Consider the following 21,506-nt stretch of genomic DNA (forward strand, 5'->3'; position numbering starts at 1 on the left):
AAATAGAGGAATATATTTTTTTGATCTAAACATTGTGCACTTGGAAGGACTTTTTGAGGACTGATCTTATTCATTAATTTTGAGTTTTGAGAAGAGTCTATTAGATGTTTTGTGTCTCATGAAAGGCAATTTAAACATTTACAAAGTTTGAAATCTGTCTATATAGATGTTCACCAATCATACAGGAAACATCTTAGTATTTTTTAGACTGTAATTCTACAATAAGAAGAGAACTTTTGAAGAGTTACTTTATGTAATTGAAAATTATACCATTTTTTCCAGTTTTGTAGTTGTTGCATCTTACAGAAAACCCTTACTGTTAGGATCAAAAATTTAAAAAAATTTGAATGGGATACATAATATAGTTTGCATTTTAATTGAAAATATTACAGAGCATGTAAAAGTTGATAACATTTCATTAATGGAACAAGGAGGGCAAGTAGTTGGGGTTTTTTTACTGAATCTAGTGAAATACAAAGATACTATTCCCACATCAGATAACTGCTCTGTTTTCATGCTCATGTCTCTTTACAATATTTACCAAGTTTTCTCAAACTAATGGAGTAATTTATTGCTTGGCAGATAATTATTTTATTTTATAAAACATTATATAAAATTATGTCTTTTTTTCTATATTGTCTTCAAAAGTACTTTTTGCATACTTCGTTTCCAGTGAGAAACAGAATCAGGCTGCTCCAGAACCTCATCTTCTGTTAAATTCAACAGTGTAACTTGCTTTTAGGAGACTGTTACGTGGATAACAAATGCTAGTGTTGCTACTTTAAACAAGTTAAATTTTTTTTATTGAAGCTAGAACAGAACTTCAGAATCACCTAGTTGAACCTCTCTGCTAACAATTGTGGCATTCCAAGATATAAACTCACCACCCAATATTGTGAAATTTCTCCAGCACCAAGTGTTATAAATATCGTGGTGCATTGTTTGAGAAAGTATTTTCCTTTCCTTGAAGACAAAATTCACTATGAGAAGCATTCTCCAGTCAGGTGCACTTGTGCAGTAACAGTTACAGAAAAGTGGAAAATACAGCAATTGTCTTGTTCAGGGAGTGATTTTCTTATCCCCTGAGACCTTTTATCTCTTACTTCAGCTTTATTTGCTCATTATTGTTCAGACTAAGATTTACTTGTAACTCCTTGACAGCTCTCTTTGGTCCTTTCCACCTGCCTGACTTTGCACACTCTCAGTTAAGTCCAACTTTTTTTACAGTCATTGCTTTAAATGGTACTTTTCTAATAATCTTCACCGTATATTCCCAATACAGTCTTCCTTTTACTCAAAAAATTGAAGACACTGTCATAAATAATTTTTTTCAATTGGTTCACACAACGTGCTTCTCATGCCTAACACTGACAAAATTCATTGTTTCCTTCCTATTTTTTACTTTTTTAACATTGATTTAAAAAATAGTATAGTCCCTCATAATTTGTATCCCCCAGGGCCTCCACAATAATTTACTTCTTCAAACTTTTGGTTTGCTAATTTTTAGTGATCATGACTTAAAGATAAGCATTAGTTTATATGCGAAAATAAGGAAGTTTTTATATTTTCAAATTTCTTAAACTTTTCTAAATATTTTTCAAAATATTACTTAATTCTGACCTTGCATAATCCTAGGTAATGTCATTAAAAATAAAATATATGAACACACATGGAATTAGGGCAAACTGTGTAGCAAAAGCAGAAACTAGTTTTTTTATTTTATGCCTATTAATGGCAAAATCCATTGATTGCCTGTAATTTGGGTTGGAAGATTAGAGACAGGTAAGAGACAGAGCCAGACTTTTCTCAGATGTGCAAAAATGGCAACAGGACAACAGCTTTAAGTTGGGTTAAGGGAAATTCTTACTTAATAGAAGCAGTTTTAGAGAGTGTTAGGGTTTAAATTTTTTCATCTTGGGGGTGGAGGCGTTTGATTTTCATTTTGGTGGGGCTTTTTGTTTGGGGTTGGGATTTTTTGGGTTGGGATTTTTGTTTTCATTTTTGGTTTATTTTGCTGTCAGGTAAATACTGGAACAATAGCATGTAGTTAGTGGAATATAGATCATACATTCCTATCAACATGGTGCATGGTGTGCCACTCTGATTTTCATTTGTGGGACAAAATTATGAAAATTAGTTTCTTGCAAAAATCCATTGAGACAAAATAGGAGTAATTAATTGAAAATGAGCAAGTTTTAATTACTTAGAATATTCTACATTTTTAGGTTCCTAAAATCTAAAATTTCTCCTCATTCCTCTGTAACGAGTGCTTGGATCATGTCAAGTAGGTTGCAGTTTCTCTCACAGGTACACCCAATTTTCATTTACTGTTGCCTCCACAGCCAGTTCATAGCTGATCTCCAAGCACATGCAGCATGCTTCTTCCCAGAGTACCACTCCAAGCTATTCAATGACAGAATTTCTAGTTTTGAGGTAAAAGAATTATTGCAATTTCTCTCTCAATTCCCTCTCTCTCTTTCTTCCTTTCCTGTTCCGTCCTCATCTGCTAGACTGCAGTATCACAGATGTTTATCACTTGATATAAGCATTGATAAAATGGGATAAATTTTCATTATTATCTGTGAATAAGATTTCCATCTCCAACAGTGTTGTGGAAAAGTACGTATACTTTATCCTTTCACTATAAAGAACTTTAATCCTTTGATAGCCATAGTGTGAATCCACAGGTAGCCAGGGCAACCAGCAGAACGCAGCTCAGATACAGAGAGTAAATTTATTTCATTACCTTGCCAGCAATGCTGGGAGGCAGAGACACATGGGACACAAGGTCCCTTAGGGTTACTTCATCCTGTGGGGACAGCTGGGCCCACAGCCTCCTCCAGTGTATGAAAGGGCTTTGTTCATGCACAGTTTATCACAAGGCTGGGCTTTATTGAGCTCTCTGTCTCCCAGAGGAGGCTCAAGCATGTCTGTGAGAGTGTATTGTGTCTACACAGGAATTTCCTTCTCAAAAAAGGCAGAGGATAAACAACACTAGGCATAATAAATGGAGTTTTCCCGCACTGACATGCTTAGCATTCCCAGTTGCAAGTTTACTTTGAGAGAAACTATTCCCTCCTCACCAAATCTTCCAGTTTAACCTTTCCCTCCCAACAGCCATCTTCAATCCAAACCCACGTATGCACTCAGATGAGACAGGGTATCTTATGTGGAAATATTTTTCCTGTACTGCATTGCCAGTTATCTTCCTTCATGGGCACCTCCAAACCTCACACTAAACAACTGTGGCAGAAATCCCAGAGCCTCTGCTGAGGGTCACTCTTAATCCTCAGCACTGGGCCATGTTTTTATTCTGTCTGCGGCCCCTCAGGTCCACTACCTCCATTCCTTTCGTGACAAACATCTTCAACTGACTCAGCTGCTCCTAAATTAAGCCCCATAAGCATTTCCTCCAATCCTACTGACCTTCTGCTGTGTTATGATTTGTAGAAGAGGCTCCTCTAATTTCAGAAAAAAGCAGTTTCCATCATCAATTTTACAGTACTAGGGAGAGCAGAAAGCCATTATTACAGCATCAGATAGTTAATCTTTTTGATTAAGGGGTGGGGTTTCTTCATGGTCTGCCTCAGATGCTCTTTTGATCCCCTGCCTGGGATAGTTATTGTATGTTAACCTACAGTTACTATGTCCTTTCTTCCCTTGCCTCAGCTCTTCCACAGTTTGAGAGAATACACTTGTCTGTTACTTGATACCCACTTGGTGAAGTCATTGTGGTTTCAGAGTCTTCTTGACTTCCTTGTGTGTTGTCCTCGAGGTCCTTCACTGTGAGCACGTGGTAGATGCAGATCCCGTTGTCCCCTGTGCCTACATCTGTGTCCACTCATGGTGTACCTCCTGCCATTCCAGCAGTCTTACCTGTGTGCTGCACCAAGAATCCAAACACTGCTCACTTCTCCATCTCTCACTGCAAATGTTCTCTCGGGCAGCTCTTTGGGAACTTTTCCTATTTAAGCATAAAATTGCAAAGTTGATACCTTCCAAGTGGAGGCAAATAAATTACTTCTTAATTTTGAGTAGAAAAATGTTCCACACACATTCCTGTCATCTCCCTTTCCATCCCAAAAATGGTAACTTCCTCCTCGTTTGCACCAGGATGAGAGTTAGGAACTTTTTCACAGAATCTGCAAAAGTCATGGAAAAAGTGGATATGGACTACTAAAGATTTTTCCTTGTTTGTTTACAGATTTCAGGAGGCTCTGATATATCCATTACTCAGCTCCAATGTAGGAATTCCTGGAAAGTCTGTGACAGCTGAGGTGTCAGGATCCATGGAAAATACTTTCCCCTGGCAACTAGAATACATGTATATCTCACTGTGTTCAGCTATGTCTCCCACAGCAGGGCTCAATCTAGTAAAGCTTCCTTATATTCTGTTCATACAGCAGGGATAAGCTGGTGTTTTGTACAATCCTCATTCTACATATATATGAACAGTTCTGACAGCAAAACTGATTTTTTTGTCCAGTTTGTACCGTTTTCTTTGGAGAGTTTTTCAAAAGAAGATACAAACAGCAGCCATGAAAAATGCTTGGATTACTAAAGATAGGACATAAAATTAGTATTGCAGTAATTCTCTTATATATTAATCTGATATTGGAAGATGTTACGTAAATTCAAACGTGAAAAATTGTATATATGTATATGAGATACTGCTTTATTCTAGAGGAGACATGATTTCCCACAATGATATTTTTTTTCTCCCTGGATGAATGTTGACTGAAATGTAAAATAGTCTAGAGCTCCTTTGTCTTTTTAGGAATAAGATGTTGCTTCTCACTTGTTCTTATTGCTGTTCCACCTACCTGAAGCTATAGGAAGGTGAACAAGCAGAATGAACTTGGGCTTTTGCAGCTTTTCTCACTGGAGTCAGCCTGACCAGCAACATCCCAGCCTTGAGGAAATGCATAGGTAATTTATGAAACCAAAGAAACAGCTATGCAAACGTCTTTTTCCAATTCACTGGCATTATATTCTGTATCAAGAAATAACAGAAAATAGGCCTGAGAGAACAGCCCCTTTAAAAAGAAAAAATACATTTTGAATCATGTATATTTGATCTAGATTTAAAGACCAAACAAAAAATAAAAGCTGTAGTTGCCAACATTCTTTTAACCTTCTACAGACTCTTTCCAACAAGATGAGAACGGCAATATTTATTTGCTAAATTAACTCATTAAGAAATGCTAATTGACCCCTTTTCTGCATTCAGTTTACTTTTCAATTGGTTCTCCCTTTCTTCTGTCCATTTGCTGTAACTTATGTGTGTTGTCTGTGTATGTATGGGTGCAATCTTGGATATATATTAAGTTAATGTCCTGGTTATCCTGAAGATACCCCAGCTAATTCCCAAAGCAAATATTAAAAAAAAAAGTAAAACAGAAAAACACTGTTAAGGCAATTACGTCCAACTGTATGTGTTGAAGAAATTAAAGATCTCTTGCTAAGGAGAACTTTACAGTCAGCCAAGCATCTGACCAATGTGTAGCAATACAGTTTTACATTAATAAATATGATAGCAGTAAGGCTCAACACTTGTTGAGGAAGAAAAATCAAACAGAAAAAAAATGCAAACACAAAACAACTTCTAAAAGTTTTAATTTTCTTTTCTTCTTTTCTTAAAAAACCTTCCAGGGGGACTGGATAGCTCAAGGGGTTGGTAATAGGATACAGAGCCTTTCATCTCTAGGTCACCAGTTCGCATCCAGGCCAGGTCAGTAGTGACCAAAAATTATTACCATTTGATGGGTTTTCAGTGACCTGTATGAATTAAGTTGTTGGAAGCATTGTTGGAACAGTTGCTGGAAGCTGTTCTCTTTTTATCCAAGAAGATGTGGCTGATCTTTCCATAGTCTCAGTGGTGAGACTGCATTACCTGTTCATCTAAAGATTATCAAGTGCAAGATGCACTGATGCATTTTGCAGAAATCCTTTTTTCTACAACTATTATCACTTCATAATTGTTGTAACAGTTATTGTTGCTGTTATTATCCTGCTGCCTGTTCTGGATCTGTGCTGTGGTTCAATGGATGTCAGGGTTGTTATAAAGGTAACTGCTACAGGCACTCAATTTTTGCAAAACCATTCTTTGTGTGAGCAGAGGTAAACTTAATTCATTTGAGTTGCAGAACTAAATCCCCATCTTTCTTTCTTGACATCTTTATTTTCAGGTTTTTCATCAAGACTAAACAGAGGAATTCAATCAGTGTAACACATCTGGAACATTTTTATGAGTAGGGGAAAAAAAGACAAACACTAGCTGGCCTAGAATTTCAAAGCAGCAATAGAATAGTGCAGTGTCATAGATCAGGTCAGACTTGGAACAAATTTCAGAATTTCTAATTCCATTTCTAATTTTTATGTTGTTCTCAATTCCATGCAGCTAAATAGCAACAGATTTATTAGTGGGATCTTTTCATCACCAAAAATACAAGCAATATAAAAAAAAAAATAAGAAAGTGTTACATTTAAAAAATAAAATAGTGGTTTTGTAGAAGAAAAGGATTATTCTGCTACAGAAAGATCCCATTTCTACTGTCTGGCAATGGAGGAGAACATTCTAATTGAAAAGAAAATATGCCCTGAAAACAACATTTCTACCCAAGATCTCTAAACAGGTCCTAATTGCTGGCCATATAATTTGGGAGGAAAAGGGGAGGAGGGTGCTGAGTGACAAATAACACAACCACAATATTCCTCTTACAAAGGCCTTCTAGAGGCTGTGAAATACAGGTAGTAAGACTGAGCAGTTCTGAGCTTGCTCACAACTATGTTGGTGGTGGGGAGAATGCATCAATATTGCAGGGAACAGAGACGGACTAAGACAACTTAATGTACTCCAATATCTATGCCAATCCTTTCCTGCCTTGCTGCAGAACTTAGATTACTGAAAGTCAGAACCCTACTTCATATTTTACATTCCTACCAGGTCCCAAAAGTTTACAGAAGAAAAAAGTGTAAACTTTTAAATAAAATATAACTTGTAAATGAGAAGCTGGAATTGGATACTTAAGGAAAAATAATTGCTCATCACAAAAGTTTTGATAGGTTTGACAGACACATGTGATTAATTTCTGTATATATCAGAAAAATGCACCTTTTTACTACAAAAGATATATTGACATCTTGCCTGCAAATATCTGAGAAGGTAATCCCCCCAAAAGTAATTCAAAATGCAAAATCAGAAGCCCTAATTATATCCTTTTTTAGATAAATGAAGGGTATTGCTAACTTAATTCATGAAACAACAAGACTGGAGCTTGAAATAAATTATGTTGATTCAAGTAGACACATATTGCAAACCTGTCTTGCTTTCGTATACAAAGAAATTAATCTTTGTTATAATCTTGCATGGAACAATAAGGCAATAAAGTGATGTCTTTAATTCGCGCATAATTCTTTTATGTAGAGCTTAGTTTCTAGATTCATGGCATTTGTATTTCCAGCTTAAATTTCAAAACTATGTTGAACAAATCTACAAGTCGCCATTTTGCTTTAAACATTTTTAAGCTATAATTTTATTCATTTTTAGAACTTTATTACGTCTACATTTTTCATTTAGCACTTTTTTTTTTATGTAGAACAAGTCAGTGTCAGGCATCATCTTACTACTGCCAAATGTTCTCTTTTGTTTTTCTATTAATTATTTTCATTATCTCACTTATTTTCTTTTCATTACATGTACTAATGTTAATAATTTAAAGGAATGGTGCAATGCTACAGTTATTAATATGCTGTGCTTTAAATTTTATAGTATTAGTTTCTGAATAAGCATTTATAAAGGAATGGTGAAACAGTATACAAAAATGTATTGCTGTAAATATGCTTATACTCTTTTCTCTTTCCCCCTGTATTTGTGTACTAGGTGGTTGTGAATGCCCTTTTAGGAGCAATTCCATCCATCATGAACGTGCTTCTCGTTTGTCTTATATTCTGGCTAATTTTCAGCATCATGGGAGTAAATCTGTTTGCTGGGAAGTTCTACTACTGTGTTAACACCACAACTGATGAAAGGTTTGAAGTCGACCAAATCAACAATTTTAGTCAGTGCGAGGAACTCATAAAAAACAATCAAAGTGCCCGATGGAAAAACGTGAAAGTAAACTTTGATAATGTAGGATTTGGGTATCTTTCTTTACTTCAAGTAGTAAGTGATCACTCTTTATCTACCTTTTCCTGTTTATAAGCAGTAGTGAAAAGCAATTCTAGCAACAAAGAGACAAAACATTTACCTGATGATTTTTATCTGTGACTTAGTAGTTCTGCTACATGGGTAATTGATTACTTTTTTCATCATAAGCAGCAAGTAGAGTCTACTATGATGAATAAAGAATCCTCAGGACATCTAATGAAATAACTTCCTATTTATGACTCCCTTAGTCCTTTAACCGCTTCTAACTTTTAAAGTTTCTAGAATTACCTGGAATGATATTCAGGTATCTAAACATTTTAAGTTTTCCTGTTGCTGGGGAAAAAAAATCTCCATAGGTGTGATTAAGTCACAAAGAATTCCAGGTAACAAATCTCATCTCAGGTTTGTGGCTGCCACCAGGGCAGATCTAATCTAAAAAGCAATTCCTCATTCAGAAGAGAAATAAGAAAAGAAAAATAGCACTTGATACTATAATCTATGAAATATTTTCATGATACTTCTGTGCAAAAGGACCTCATAGAGTTTATTTAGCAAAATCTGAGGGAAGAAGAAAGAAAAATATGCAGAGAGGTACTAGAAGATTATGCCTTCAATATAAAAAATTTGAAGGCACAACACTGTCTATCTGTGTATTGTGAAGCAGCTACCAATCTCACCCAGCTTTAATCAAGAAAATGCTGGACTTTTACCTATGTTGTGTACCTTCAGCAATTTCTATGCTTTTTTTTTGAGGTTACTATCTAAATCTGCAGTATCTTATGTTTAATTTTTGTTGTTTTTAAATAAGTTTCCAGATTTTATGTTGTTTATACAAAATTTCAGTAAGACAAATCATTAAAATGAAGCAGTGGTATGGACATTGTCCTGCACAAGATCTAAAACAGAAGTTCCGAGCAATGGGAACTGTCTCTCCCAGATAATACAGCATCTTACCTGTGAGACTGATAAGTCTGTCCATTTAAATTTCATTATGATTCCTCACTTTACTGTCACATCATGAAAGAGTGGAGAGGACCAATAGTATTAAAGAAATAATATACTGAACTGAATACAATTTGATTTTGATAACTGAAGACTTTAAGTACTTACTTTCTTTGCCTTCTTTATGAAGTCTACTCACCCAGGGAGTCAGAATGCTTCATTACAGGTGTTGAGGAGGAACAAGACATCAACAGAACTCTTTCCAAGTAGCTTGCAACTCTCCTTCTAGTAGTAACCTATTCTACTCTGGGACACAAGTCATTATTCCAGGTTTCAGTATCCTGGCTATGCATAGATTATTTCATCTTCTATTTATTGAAAAGATACAAATATTTCCTTACATGAAGGCTTAGATTCTTAAATTATTGGATTTTTTGGGAGGCAAATGAGGAGAAATTTGCCAATCATTCCCACAATTCCAAAGGAAAAATTCATCTAGACCTACCACAGAGAGACCTAGCTCACATGGAGGACAAGCATGTTAGTTTGTGCAGTATCTACAATGTAGAGATCTTACAAGAGCATGACACCCCCACATAATGATGGAGGATTTTTTGTGTGAGTAGAATGTCCATGACAACAGCACTTAATTTTTCTGTATTGCTAAAATGCTTGTAAAGTCATCGAGAACTTTTTGTGTGACGTAGCAGAAAAAACAGGGGCATTTCTGTCACTGAACAAAACATCATCCCTGCATCTTTTAGGGTTTGGTAAGTAAGCCAGTAGGAGTGATTTTGCAGTTATGGAATCATAAGATCCCTAAGACTGAGAAAGAATAATATCAGCTTGACTTTCACTTAATGTATTGAAGTGTAAAGAATCTATGTTTTTTCACCTTCAAGAAAACAAGGCCACAATTCATAACTGTTTGAGATTCTTACATTGCTTTCTCAATCAAAAAAGATTGATAAGGTGATTTTCTATTTGATATATAAAGTACTTTGGATCGAACTCTAGAACAGGCCTCCAAAGCCATCATGTCAAAACAAACATGAGACTTGAATAGGTATATCATAGCCCTAGATATTCCTGTACTTCCTAAACAGCTTGCAGCAATAGAAAGAAGACAAAATGCTAAAATATTACTCAGAGGTACACATTACTGTGTCAAAAACAAAGATAAAGCTATTGAACATTTAGCAGTTGGCCTAACATTATATACTGAGTCTGAAAAATCTGATTATAAAACCATGGTTGCAAGTGGATATGCTTTCTGTTTGCCTAAAGTGAGCATTAATGGCCTTTCTACTCAATTCATTTGGTTCTGCACCTCAACAACCTCAGGCACAGACTGTTAGTAGTGCTGGACCTGAGAAATAACCCCAGGGAGGTCAATGTCATTTTTCTAAAACAATTTCTGTGAAAAGTATCAGTGCATGAATAACTGATACAAGGCCAGGAGGCTAGAAAATAAATACAGAAAGCTTCCTCTTATTCTTCATTATTTCTATTCTCCATTCTGCCCTCTGGCTCATGCCCTTTGAGTCATCCAAAGAATGCTGTAAATCCCTCCAGCTTTTCTGGGTTACAAGAACCATAACCTTACTATCTGTATCACAAATTGGAGTGAATGCTAATGGAACTTAGAAACATTTTTAAGACAAAAAATCAAAATGAAAACAAGCCAAAAGAACTTCAAATCAAGGCACTGAGGGCCTTATTATTCTGGGAAAAACAAAAATGAAAAACTGTGAAACTTTTTTTTAATGTCTCTTGCTGTATATGGGTCTGTTCATCACAGAAACCTTTTTTTTTAAGTGATATGGAAAAGAAACATATCTATTTCACACAGAAACACTTAAAAGCAGAGAGATAATTTCAGAAAGAAGTATTCTGGGCTCAAAAAATGCAAATGGGTGATAGTGACTTTAAGCAAAAGGAACTCTCTAACAAGCTCTTTCTTGAGTTTACTCAGCAGTGCTGGTGAATGACTTTCTTGAATGAGGAAAAGAACATTACCTAATTTTTCATTGACATTTCCTGTTTTTCTTTTCTTTCATGGAAAGAAATCTTTGTGTGGAAAATCTTTAGTATTATAGCAATGTTATAATTCTTTCTGCCCAAAAATACAGCCTAACAATACATGTCATTGATAAAAACAAGTTTTATGGACTTTGTTGATCAAACAAAGAATTCTGTTTTCCAGAATTCTTACATAGTTTGAAGTTGGAGTAGAATTATTCATGCCATCAGTCATATAAGTACACATTTCTTATGTAAGATTATTTTTCTTCTATAATATAGCATAGATCATATTGTTTTATGTAGATTTTCAAGATTCTTTTTTTCATTTCTTGGTCTGAACTTGCTTGAGTATTTCTCTGTCCCTAAAGAGAAGCATCAAAGCAGAGACAGATCTGCTGGAGAAATTCTCTTCACAATTGTCATGCACCACTGAGTGAAGAGGAAGAGGTTGGTGTACACAAAATGATGTGGCATCTGCCCTGATAATTTTATGGCCTTATGCCTTTTTATTTGAACGTAGTATTTGGATTCCTTGGTAAGTAAATCTCCCAGAGGCCTGCTTTTATCCTGGTCACCAGGATAAAATGTGGCAAACGAGCCACAAAGCACAATATTATACTCTACTGCTACTAATATCAGTAAGCCAACACATCTCTTGAAGTGTATGGTAAAAAAAAAATCAGAAGCTGAATTCTAAGACCTAAACTTTAGGGTACTTTCAAAGTTCCAACAGGTTAGTATTTTAAAAGCAAGATGCTATTGTATCTCCAAGTGGGAACGTGAATCTTCGTGGTGATTTTTTCTGGTAAAGAAATTGAGTGGTAAAACTCCAGCATGACTTACAACTTCATGAGAAATTATTTATCAGAGGGAAAGAAATCTATAATTTTTTACTAATAGTAAAAGAGATGGAGGATTTTTGTTTTGTTGTTTTTTATAACTACATTTGAATCTGCATTTGAATGTGTGTCATTGAAATCTCCTTGGCAGAAAAAAAAAGCCTTTGGAACAGATGCTGACTTCAGTTATACTGCTGTCATCTTTGAAATCAATTAATTACTCCTGATTTAGTGTCACTGAGAATATACAATATATTTTATATGGGAATATGCAAAATGGAAACTAATAATTTGATCTCTTTGTCATTTCCTGTGTCATTTTCTTTCAGGATACAAAAATACACAAATGATATTTTATTTCTCTTAAAGAGAAGACATTGCAGATAAATATAAGCAGGTCTATGCACCTACAGTAGAAAAATGCTTTCACTTAATGGGATATCTTGACTCTCTTTCTTAATTTCTTCAAAATTTTTAATATCTTAGAGTTTTATGAACCTCATTTTGGAAATCATAAGATAGCAGTATCTTATATTTCTACTTTTCCACCCCGCACTCTTTTCAAGTTTCCTTTTTAACAACAACAACAAAACCAATAATAATAATATAGCTCAGTTCAGCAGAGCTCTATTCTGCTCTATTTCCTATCACTTGTTAAAGGGTACTGTTTGTTTATAGTGCAGTACTTTAGTGGTGATGGTGAAGCTTAATGTTTTAAAATTAGTCTATCTTTTTTCATTGACTCTGTTTAGTCTAGGCTACAGTAATACATTTGCAAAAAAATCAAAAATTATTCTGTTTTGCCTGGAGAATGATATGCAAAGATCATCATGAGTCTGAATCTGAGGCAACAGCACACATTTTGCACAAGTGCCACTCCATCATTCACATCATCTTTCTGAAGTAAAAGTCTGCCCAATATTTTCATATGGTCTTTCAGACTGAAGTGCTCATTTCAAGTCATGATATTCCAAAAAATATAAATAGGACAGGACAGAAGCAAAAGTAGCACTGTAAGACATGATGTAATCATCTTGCCCTATTTAGACCTTTTAGATGGAATACTGAATCCTGTTTTGGTTGCCATTGCAAAAGATTAACTAGTGCAACAGAGCTCAGAGCAAAATAAGGAGAGTGATCAGAGTTCTGGAAAACAGGAGTTGCATGGGAAGATTGAAGGAACAGTGATCACTACCTAAAAAAGAAGGACAGCCACAATCAATTTGCAAAAAGTAAGAGATGCTGCATGAAGGTGATTCCTGGAGTTCTCCAGATATGTAATGGCTATGACAAGTGAGTCTTAAATGGCAACAGAAGGATGTAAGCATTAGGAAATAATAAAAGGAAGTGCCAGAATACATGCTTTTTATAAAATTGTGGTGTGTTCACCATTAAAAGCCTTAGAGAACAAGTTAAGCATGTATTAGTAATTACATAAATAGACCTTATCTACCTCCTTATCTACCTATCCCTTGCAGTCCAGGTATTCCGCAAGGACTTTAAATTCTTCAGCTGACTGCTACTTGTTTCAGATTTATTCTTGATTTATTGGTCCTTTGACACTACATTTTGATTTCACCATCATACTGTTAGATGCCTGAGCTTTGTATTTTCCGTGTTGACGCCAAGATGTGAAAGTTGCTGTACATTGGATTCTCATCTAAGTAGAATCATACTCTTTTCAGTATTCCACTGTTCCAAAAGTGTAAAGGACCTTTCCTTTGAGAGAACAATTTCTTCTCATTTTAAGTTCACTTTGGGGTGATGCCAAACTGCTCCATGTCCTGCATAAAAAAAAAGGGTTTTTGAAACTTCCACTAGAAATGAAACCTGAAGATGACGGTGATACAGTAAAAAACATGGATGAGTGTTCCATTCCTGATTGTATCCTGCAACTGGTTTCTGTGGCAAAGAAAATGAAGGAAGCAATGATCTGCAGTCTTGTTTTGCAAAATTGTAATGAGGATTAAACAGCATAGAATTATTTCCTTTTTTTGCTCTATTTTTGGGCACAACTGGCCAAAAATTTCTACTTGGAGATGTTGCTTTAAAGGGACATCTAAAAGGGAACTAATTGCCACAACAGAGTAAATTACTTTCTGTTTCAAACATTCTCATGAAGCAATCTACACCTCACGGTCAAATATAAAAATTTACAGAATTTGGGCAGAGGAAATACCTCCAAAATTTCAATAAATGCCATCATTTATGAGGCATATTAAATATTCAATGCACACGAAATACTTCCTATTACTTTATCTCAGAATGTATGAGACATCTAGGCTCTGGAAAGCACAAATATATTATATTTACAGTGAGCAAAGAATTACTAAACTAGGTAAAATCTTTCAATGTATAGTCTGATTACAGAAAAATACCTTTTTTGAGATGATCAAATTTTTAGTTCCATTTTGTTGCCACCTTTCTGACTTGGGATGGAGGAACTACATATTAGTCTTAACTGGTGGCAACTCAGTTACATAAGGCTCTACACCCAGCTGTACATAGCTCTTGCAGTTGACATCATTTGATCAACTAAAATGCCTTCTATAATTTTTGTTAATTAGAAATTAGAAATAAATTAATCATGCTTACTGTTTAAAATGTTCATATCTAATACAAAGTAATGGGATACACAGCAGTATATCCGATGAGCAGCTGAATACAAAACCAAGAAGCAAAACACTTTGGAAATCTAATGCTACTAATTATTCCTGGTGCTGTACTGAGTTGCTGGAAATTATTAAATGAATTGTCTTTAGAATGCTTAAATAGGTGTGTACTGTTTACAGGCTACATTTAAAGGCTGGATGGATATTATGTATGCAGCTATTGACTCAAGAGATGTAAGTACTGCAAATATTTTAAATTATGTTTTTTTCCCTGAAGTCTATCTACAAGTCCTAAACAAGCAATTGTATCCATACAATAGAATGAAAAATGAGTATGAGATTCGTGGTAACAAAATGTGGGCAACTGAATGCAAACTACCAGGTGCTATCAGCAAGAGGTAGAATAGAAAAAAAATATATTAATATAGGTGATAGGAATATTGTCCAAATACAAAATATTGGTGGCACTTTGTGCAAGGTTGCCACTTTTTTGGTTGAAATTTTCACATGAACTCTTAGGAATCATACTTCTCTTTTTTTTCCCCTTAGGTGTTAGATCAACCCAAGTATGAAGACAACTTGTATATGTACTTGTATTTTGTCATCTTTATAATTTTCGGGTCTTTTTTCACCCTGAATTTGTTCATTGGTGTCATTATTGACAACTTCAATCAGCAAAAAAAGAAGATAAGTATTGTGTTATTTCTCTTCTAAAGATATTCTAAAATAATGCAATTTTGCAGGTGCATAATATATGGAAAGTACCCACACAGCTTGTTCAAAATTGAAAAAGCTGCAGTATGTTATGACAAAATCATACCTGCAGTATTCGTTAAAGTCATAAGATTTTTCATTTAGTGAATGGGACAGATTCTTCTTTTGTCAATTCCCAGTTTAGTCTTCCTCAAGTCATCTTCTTTTTCATGACTAAATTTCATGAAGTCTTCCTGCATGATCCAAGCCCTTAATTAGGTCCCTATATTAAAGCACTCATAATTTCTTGGAGTTTTTTCCTTCTTGTTTTTAGTTATTCTCTGAGCACACACACAAAAAAAAAAGCTAGCTGAAAAATAATTACATCATGCAATTAAAGATGATGTTTTAATGATCCCAAGTATTCAAATTCTACTTTGTGGCACTGAAAAATCTGAAACTCTATAGAGCAGGAGTGGTTTGTAACTATTTCAGGACCTTTTTTTTTATCCTTTCACAGTGCAGATGTAGATAATCTCACTGGTACAGATTGTCTGAGTAGGAAATGCTCACCTTTAAAATGATTTTCTGTAAATAGATAAAGCAATGAAAGCTCAAGGACCAAAGCAGCTATGAATTACAAGTTTATTTTTACTTAACTGGCCTGCATCACTTTCTTTGGGTTTATGTTAATAATGAGAAATACTAAACAAGGTTTCTGGATGCTGTACATGCAGAAATGTAGAGGTAAATGGTCAGGGAGCCTGTCCAGCTTATGGTCCATGCATTCCCACATCTTCAAGCTTCCCACACAGTCACCCACAAGGGGCTGTATCCAGTCCTATGTGTGCATTGGCATTCCTGGAATTAGGTGTCTGCAAGTATCTCTTATCTAGGAAAAATTTTCTTCAAGAGGTATGGGAAGCTGTCTCTAACACAAGGTTACTATGGATTTTGATTAGAAATATGAAAGACCCATAATTCCTTCTTTATCTTCACTGTCAGACTTCAAAGGCAGGTTCATGCTTTTGCTAAACAGAACAAAGAACTAATCAAAATAAAAGATTTAAGAGAGCATTTTGCTGTTAATAGTACCAATCTTCAATCTTCAGCAAAGTTTCTCCAAAGTCTGATAATACATCTTCTCAAGAACCTTAAAGACTTTGGGGCCCCAATGCTAATGTGATTGCTAAACTAGAGATACCTAAAGCTCATTTCTATACTGACAACCTGACTTTGTCTTTTTCCTTTGTTTCACTACATTCACAGTTCAGAAGTGACAGTATTGAGCAGCCCAGAATATCTGAACTTATCTCAAATACTCTTTACTGTATCTCTTACTATAAAAGAGAAGAGGTAATAGAAATGGGTTCTTGGAGTTCCCGGAAAATAACTGTAAAAAGATGTTGCTTGCATTTTTTTCTTGTTTTGAGCGATACAGTAATGGATGTCCAGATTTCTAGACTAAATGCTTAAATTGTAGACAGATGCATTTGATAGCTAAGAGATTTTTCCCGATTTAATCTCCTTGATTTTTGAATCACTCAGTTTTCTCAGCACTGCATATAAATGTGATTATAACCATTTCTGATTTTATGTTTTTACTTTGGAGGTCAAGACATATTTATGACAGAAGAGCAGAAGAAATACTACAATGCTATGAAAAAGCTGGGATCCAAAAAACCACAAAAACCTATACCAAGACCAGGGGTAAAATTATTTATACACATCAGATGAACAGCTATTTACAAGGAGTTTTATTGATACAGGGAGAGTAGAAATATGCCAATTGAAAGTTGTCAGTAACCAGGGCATTAGTCAGCAGAAATGGAAAACAAAAATAAAACAAAAAAATATTTTTCACTTACAACTATTTTATATATGAATATGCAACACAGCAGGCCAAACTAAGTTGTTGTATTTGAGTACTCAATTAGTAACTAGTGTACAGTAGTTACAATTTTATTGAAGTCTTATAAGCCTTACCGCATGTGGTTTTCTACTTTCTTCTAACAGGAAAAATAAATAAATTACAGTTTGTACTGGATGTTTCTTTATTCTTTCTTCCTCAGAATAAATTCCAAGGAATGGTCTTTGATTTTGTGACACAGCAAGTATTTGACATCAGCATCATGATTCTTATTTGTCTTAACATGGTTACCATGATGGTAGAAACTGATGACCAGAGCGAAGAAATGGAAAATATTTTATACTGGATAAACCTCGTGTTCATTGTCCTTTTCACTGGAGAATGTGTTCTGAAACTAATTTCACTTCGCCATTACTACTTCACTATAGGCTGGAACATTTTTGATTTTGTGGTTGTCATTCTCTCTATAGTAGGTAAGTCTTGTTAATTAAACTAAAAGGAAGGTAAAATGAACAGGAGGTGAACTTTTACTTGACCAGAGCTATGTGGTGAGCTTTTGCCATCGCAAGATTTACAGCCAAGTCATTCAACTTTACATTTTAATTTGTAATTTAGCTAAACCAACCATCAAAACTGTTATAATCATCCAACATTTATTGCACCTGCAAATATTAAGTATAACTGCTAAAACAGAAATTATGCCAGTGTAATCTACAAAAAATCGTTAATTGCTACACAAAAATGCCAATTTTAAAACTGTGCTTCTAAATTTCTATTGTGATATGGAGATTAAGCGGTAATGTACCTTGGTTTTCTTTTTTTTCTTTTTTTTCTTTTTTAGGAATGTTTTTGGCTGAGATGATTGAGAAGTACTTTGTATCTCCCACACTATTCAGAGTCATCCGGCTTGCCAGGATCGGTCGAATCCTGCGCCTCATTAAAGGCGCTAAGGGAATCCGCACTCTGCTTTTTGCTTTGATGATGTCTCTCCCTGCCTTGTTCAACATTGGGCTGCTGCTCTTCCTGGTCATGTTCATCTATGCCATATTTGGCATGTCCAACTTTGCCTACGTCAAGAGAGAAGCTGGGATTGATGACATGTTCAACTTTGAAACGTTTGGCAACAGCATGATCTGCCTGTTCCAGATCACCACGTCCGCTGGCTGGGACGGTTTGCTCGCCCCAATTCTCAACAGTGGGGAGCCAGACTGTGACCCCAACAAGGCTCATCCAGGGAGCTCTGTGAAAGGTGACTGTGGCAACCCTTCTGTTGGGATTTTCTTCTTTGTCAGCTACATTATCATATCCTTTCTGGTAGTGGTGAACATGTACATTGCTGTGATTTTGGAGAACTTTGGTGTTGCTACTGAAGAAAGCGCTGAACCCTTGAGTGAGGATGACTTTGAGATGTTCTATGAAGTCTGGGAGAAGTTTGATCCTGATGCAACGCAATTCATGGAATTTGAGAAATTGTCTGATTTTGCAGCAGCACTTGAGCCTCCTCTTCATCTACCCAAACCCAACAAAGTCCAGCTCATTGCAATGGATCTACCCATGGTGAGCGGTGACAGAATTCACTGCCTTGACATCTTGTTTGCTTTCACAAAGCGTGTTTTGGGGGAAAGTGGGGAGATGGACGCCCTCAGAATACAGATGGAAGATCGGTTTATGGCATCCAATCCTTCTAAAGCTTCCTATGAACCAATTACAACTACATTAAAAAGAAAACAAGAGGAGGTGTCTGCTGTCATCATTCAGCGTGCTTACAGACGTCACCTCTTAAAACGAACAGTAAAACAAGCTTCCTTTATCTACAACAAAAATAAAACTGAAGGTGGGGCTGGTCAGGGTATGAAAGATGAAATCCTTATTGACAAATTACATGAAAACTCATTTACAGAGAAAACAGACATAACCGCATCAACAGCAGTTTGTCCGCCTTCTTATGATCGTGTAGTAAGGCCAGTCAAAGAAAAGCATGAAAAGGAAGATAAAGATGGTCAGAAATAAGAGCAAATAGTGAGAAAAATCATATATGTGCAAAGTAGTTCATAGCCTGTAAGGATCTTGTGTTTGTGTCAACAGGACTCCTGAAGGAGGTCTATGCCAAACTGACAATTTTTACAAATATACTGTACATTAAAGGTCAGTGCCTATTAAAAGACAGTGACCCCTTGTCAGTGACTGTGACTGTGATAAGAAGAAACAACCTTGACAGGAGGTTACTGTTCTCACTACCAGCTGACACTGCTGAAGAGGAGAGAAAAATGGCTACACAGACTGTAGGGACCAGTTAAAGGGGTGTGAAACCAAGTATTTGTGTGTTTAGCATAAAACAATATGGTAACTCTATCCACTGTTTGCATTTCAACTGCCACATACTTCATATTTTTACAAAATCTGTGTTGGTGGATTCATCTTGTTTTTATTCATATGTTGTTTATTATATGTGACTATTTTTGTAAATGGGGCTTCTGTTGGGGAAGGGAATTAAGTACACCTTTACAGGTACAAGGGCCAGGTGTTCTATTATACAACTAATATACACACAGAAATTATTTGCATGAAGGCATGCTGCACTTATAGATCATGCATGAAAATAACATTAAGTCACAAAGAACAACAGATTTTTTTAGCACAGTGTTTCTGGAAAGGAATAACAGACTTTGAGGTGCTTAATTAATGTATTCATGTTGTTTCATGTTCAAACAAGTCTTAGTATGCCTGTAAAGTCCTCTACCACTCACAAAAATAGTAAATATGGTTTACTTTTTGCACAGACCATTAAGTTTCAGAACGCGCAAACTTCTTCCTAGGTCTGGAGTCACAGATTTTGTCTTTGTCAAATGTCTTTCTGCATACGAATACCAAATGAATCTGCCTCAGCCCACCAAATTGATCAAAAAGAGCCCTCTATAAAGTTGTTCTGCTTTATCCTGCAGTATTGTTTAGCCATCTTCAGCTCTCAGTAAGGTTGATGTTGTACACGTTAATGAAAAGCCCTCTGCTATGTAAATAATTTTTAACCTGTGGTGCATGTTTGAGCAAACAGATAATGACTTTAGCACATTTATTGCATCAAATATGTACCACAATAAGTGTAGTGTGCAAGCATTCAACAGGTAAAATAATGTATTATCTACCATTATAGATAGTTTGGATGCAATCAGTGCATGTTTATATTGCCTATGCTGCTATTCCTTTGACTGTCCAGGATTCTAAAACATGGGAAGCCATACATCAGAGCTAAATGAAATAAACTACTCAAAAAGACCTCATTCCTCCATACCATTGAGCAATATTTTGCAGCTGTTTAGGAGCTTATTTGTTTTACATTTCTGAATTTTCAGTGAAAGGCATATAGTGTATATCCAAACTGTACAGATGTTGAAAACTACTAAACCTGTTGAAAATGTTAGGATTTTATAAGCAAATATAAATACTGTAAAAATCATTTTATTTTATTTTTCAGCATTATGTACATAAAACAAGAACTGAATTTTATCTTCAGGTTAATGTCACAACATTTTTGTTACTTTCAATCCATAGCACTTTTTCACAGAAGAACTCCAGAGAACAAGACATAACTAAGTGAATGAATAATTGTAGGATCTTACTTTTTACAGTATTTGCCAACATATAAATAATTTCTGCGAAATAAGTTCATAATTTGCTTCTAAAAAGCTAAGCTGTTTTTTTTATTTTTGCAGATGGGAAAATGGTCTAAACTTCAAATTGAATGTCTAAGCAGTGCCTGCATCATAAGTTTTCAGATACAACCTTTCTTTCAGAGAATCCTGAATCTTTTCTCATGTTTACTCACGGATTTTTTTCATTCATGCTGCACTAGAACAGTTCTAAATATTATCTAGGGTCCACAATATTTTTTCACAAAGAGAAAGTAGCAAAATTGTATAATCCAATCCATCAGGACATTTTATGTTTCTTACACAGGAAAATTAAATATAGATTACTTTTATTAAAATTATTGGCTAAATCTGTATTAGTGAACTGCATGCAGGAAAATGCTATTACCCTAACTGATGCTAAAGAACATTAATAATGCGTCAAAATAATAAAGATTACATTTTTTATTGTATGTTCCTTTTGTGTTTATTGTCTGATATTAACATAAAGAAGGGGATGCTTTTAAACCGCAGAATGAGAGGATACTGAAAACCTCTACAGCAGCTATACTGTTGTTCCATGTAAGAAAATCCCTGGGATTTGCTTGTTAGTCACTAATTAGGAATTTCTTACTTTGTTAGTCCCTAATTAGGAGTTTATTACGTGAAGTGTGTTAGACAGTGAGCACGATGCTCCTGCATGTATCGGTAGCTCTGCCCTGAGTGAGTCCATGCAGCAGCTCCATGCAG

At 35.3% G+C, this 21,506-nt stretch overlaps 1 protein-coding gene across 1 annotated transcript in view; it reads left to right on the top strand.

Moving 5' to 3' along the window:
• Positions 1 to 21,171, top strand: part of LOC131560618 (sodium channel protein type 1 subunit alpha) — an 88,509-nt gene extending 67,338 nt beyond the window's left edge. Inside the window, exons 22-27 of the mRNA XM_058809464.1 lie at positions 7,883 to 8,164; positions 14,748 to 14,801; positions 15,117 to 15,254; positions 16,866 to 16,970; positions 17,333 to 17,603; positions 17,972 to 21,171. Coding sequence (XP_058665447.1) covers positions 7,883 to 8,164; positions 14,748 to 14,801; positions 15,117 to 15,254; positions 16,866 to 16,970; positions 17,333 to 17,603; positions 17,972 to 19,140 — 2,019 coding nt within the window. The 3' untranslated portion in view covers positions 19,141 to 21,171. The remainder of the gene's footprint in view (positions 1 to 7,882; positions 8,165 to 14,747; positions 14,802 to 15,116; positions 15,255 to 16,865; positions 16,971 to 17,332; positions 17,604 to 17,971) is intronic.
• Positions 21,172 to 21,506: the final 335 nt, after the last annotated feature.

The sequence above is a fragment of the Ammospiza caudacuta genome, chromosome 8 (genome assembly GCF_027887145.1).
Source record: "Ammospiza caudacuta isolate bAmmCau1 chromosome 8, bAmmCau1.pri, whole genome shotgun sequence".
Lineage (NCBI taxonomy): Eukaryota > Metazoa > Chordata > Aves > Passeriformes > Passerellidae > Ammospiza > Ammospiza caudacuta.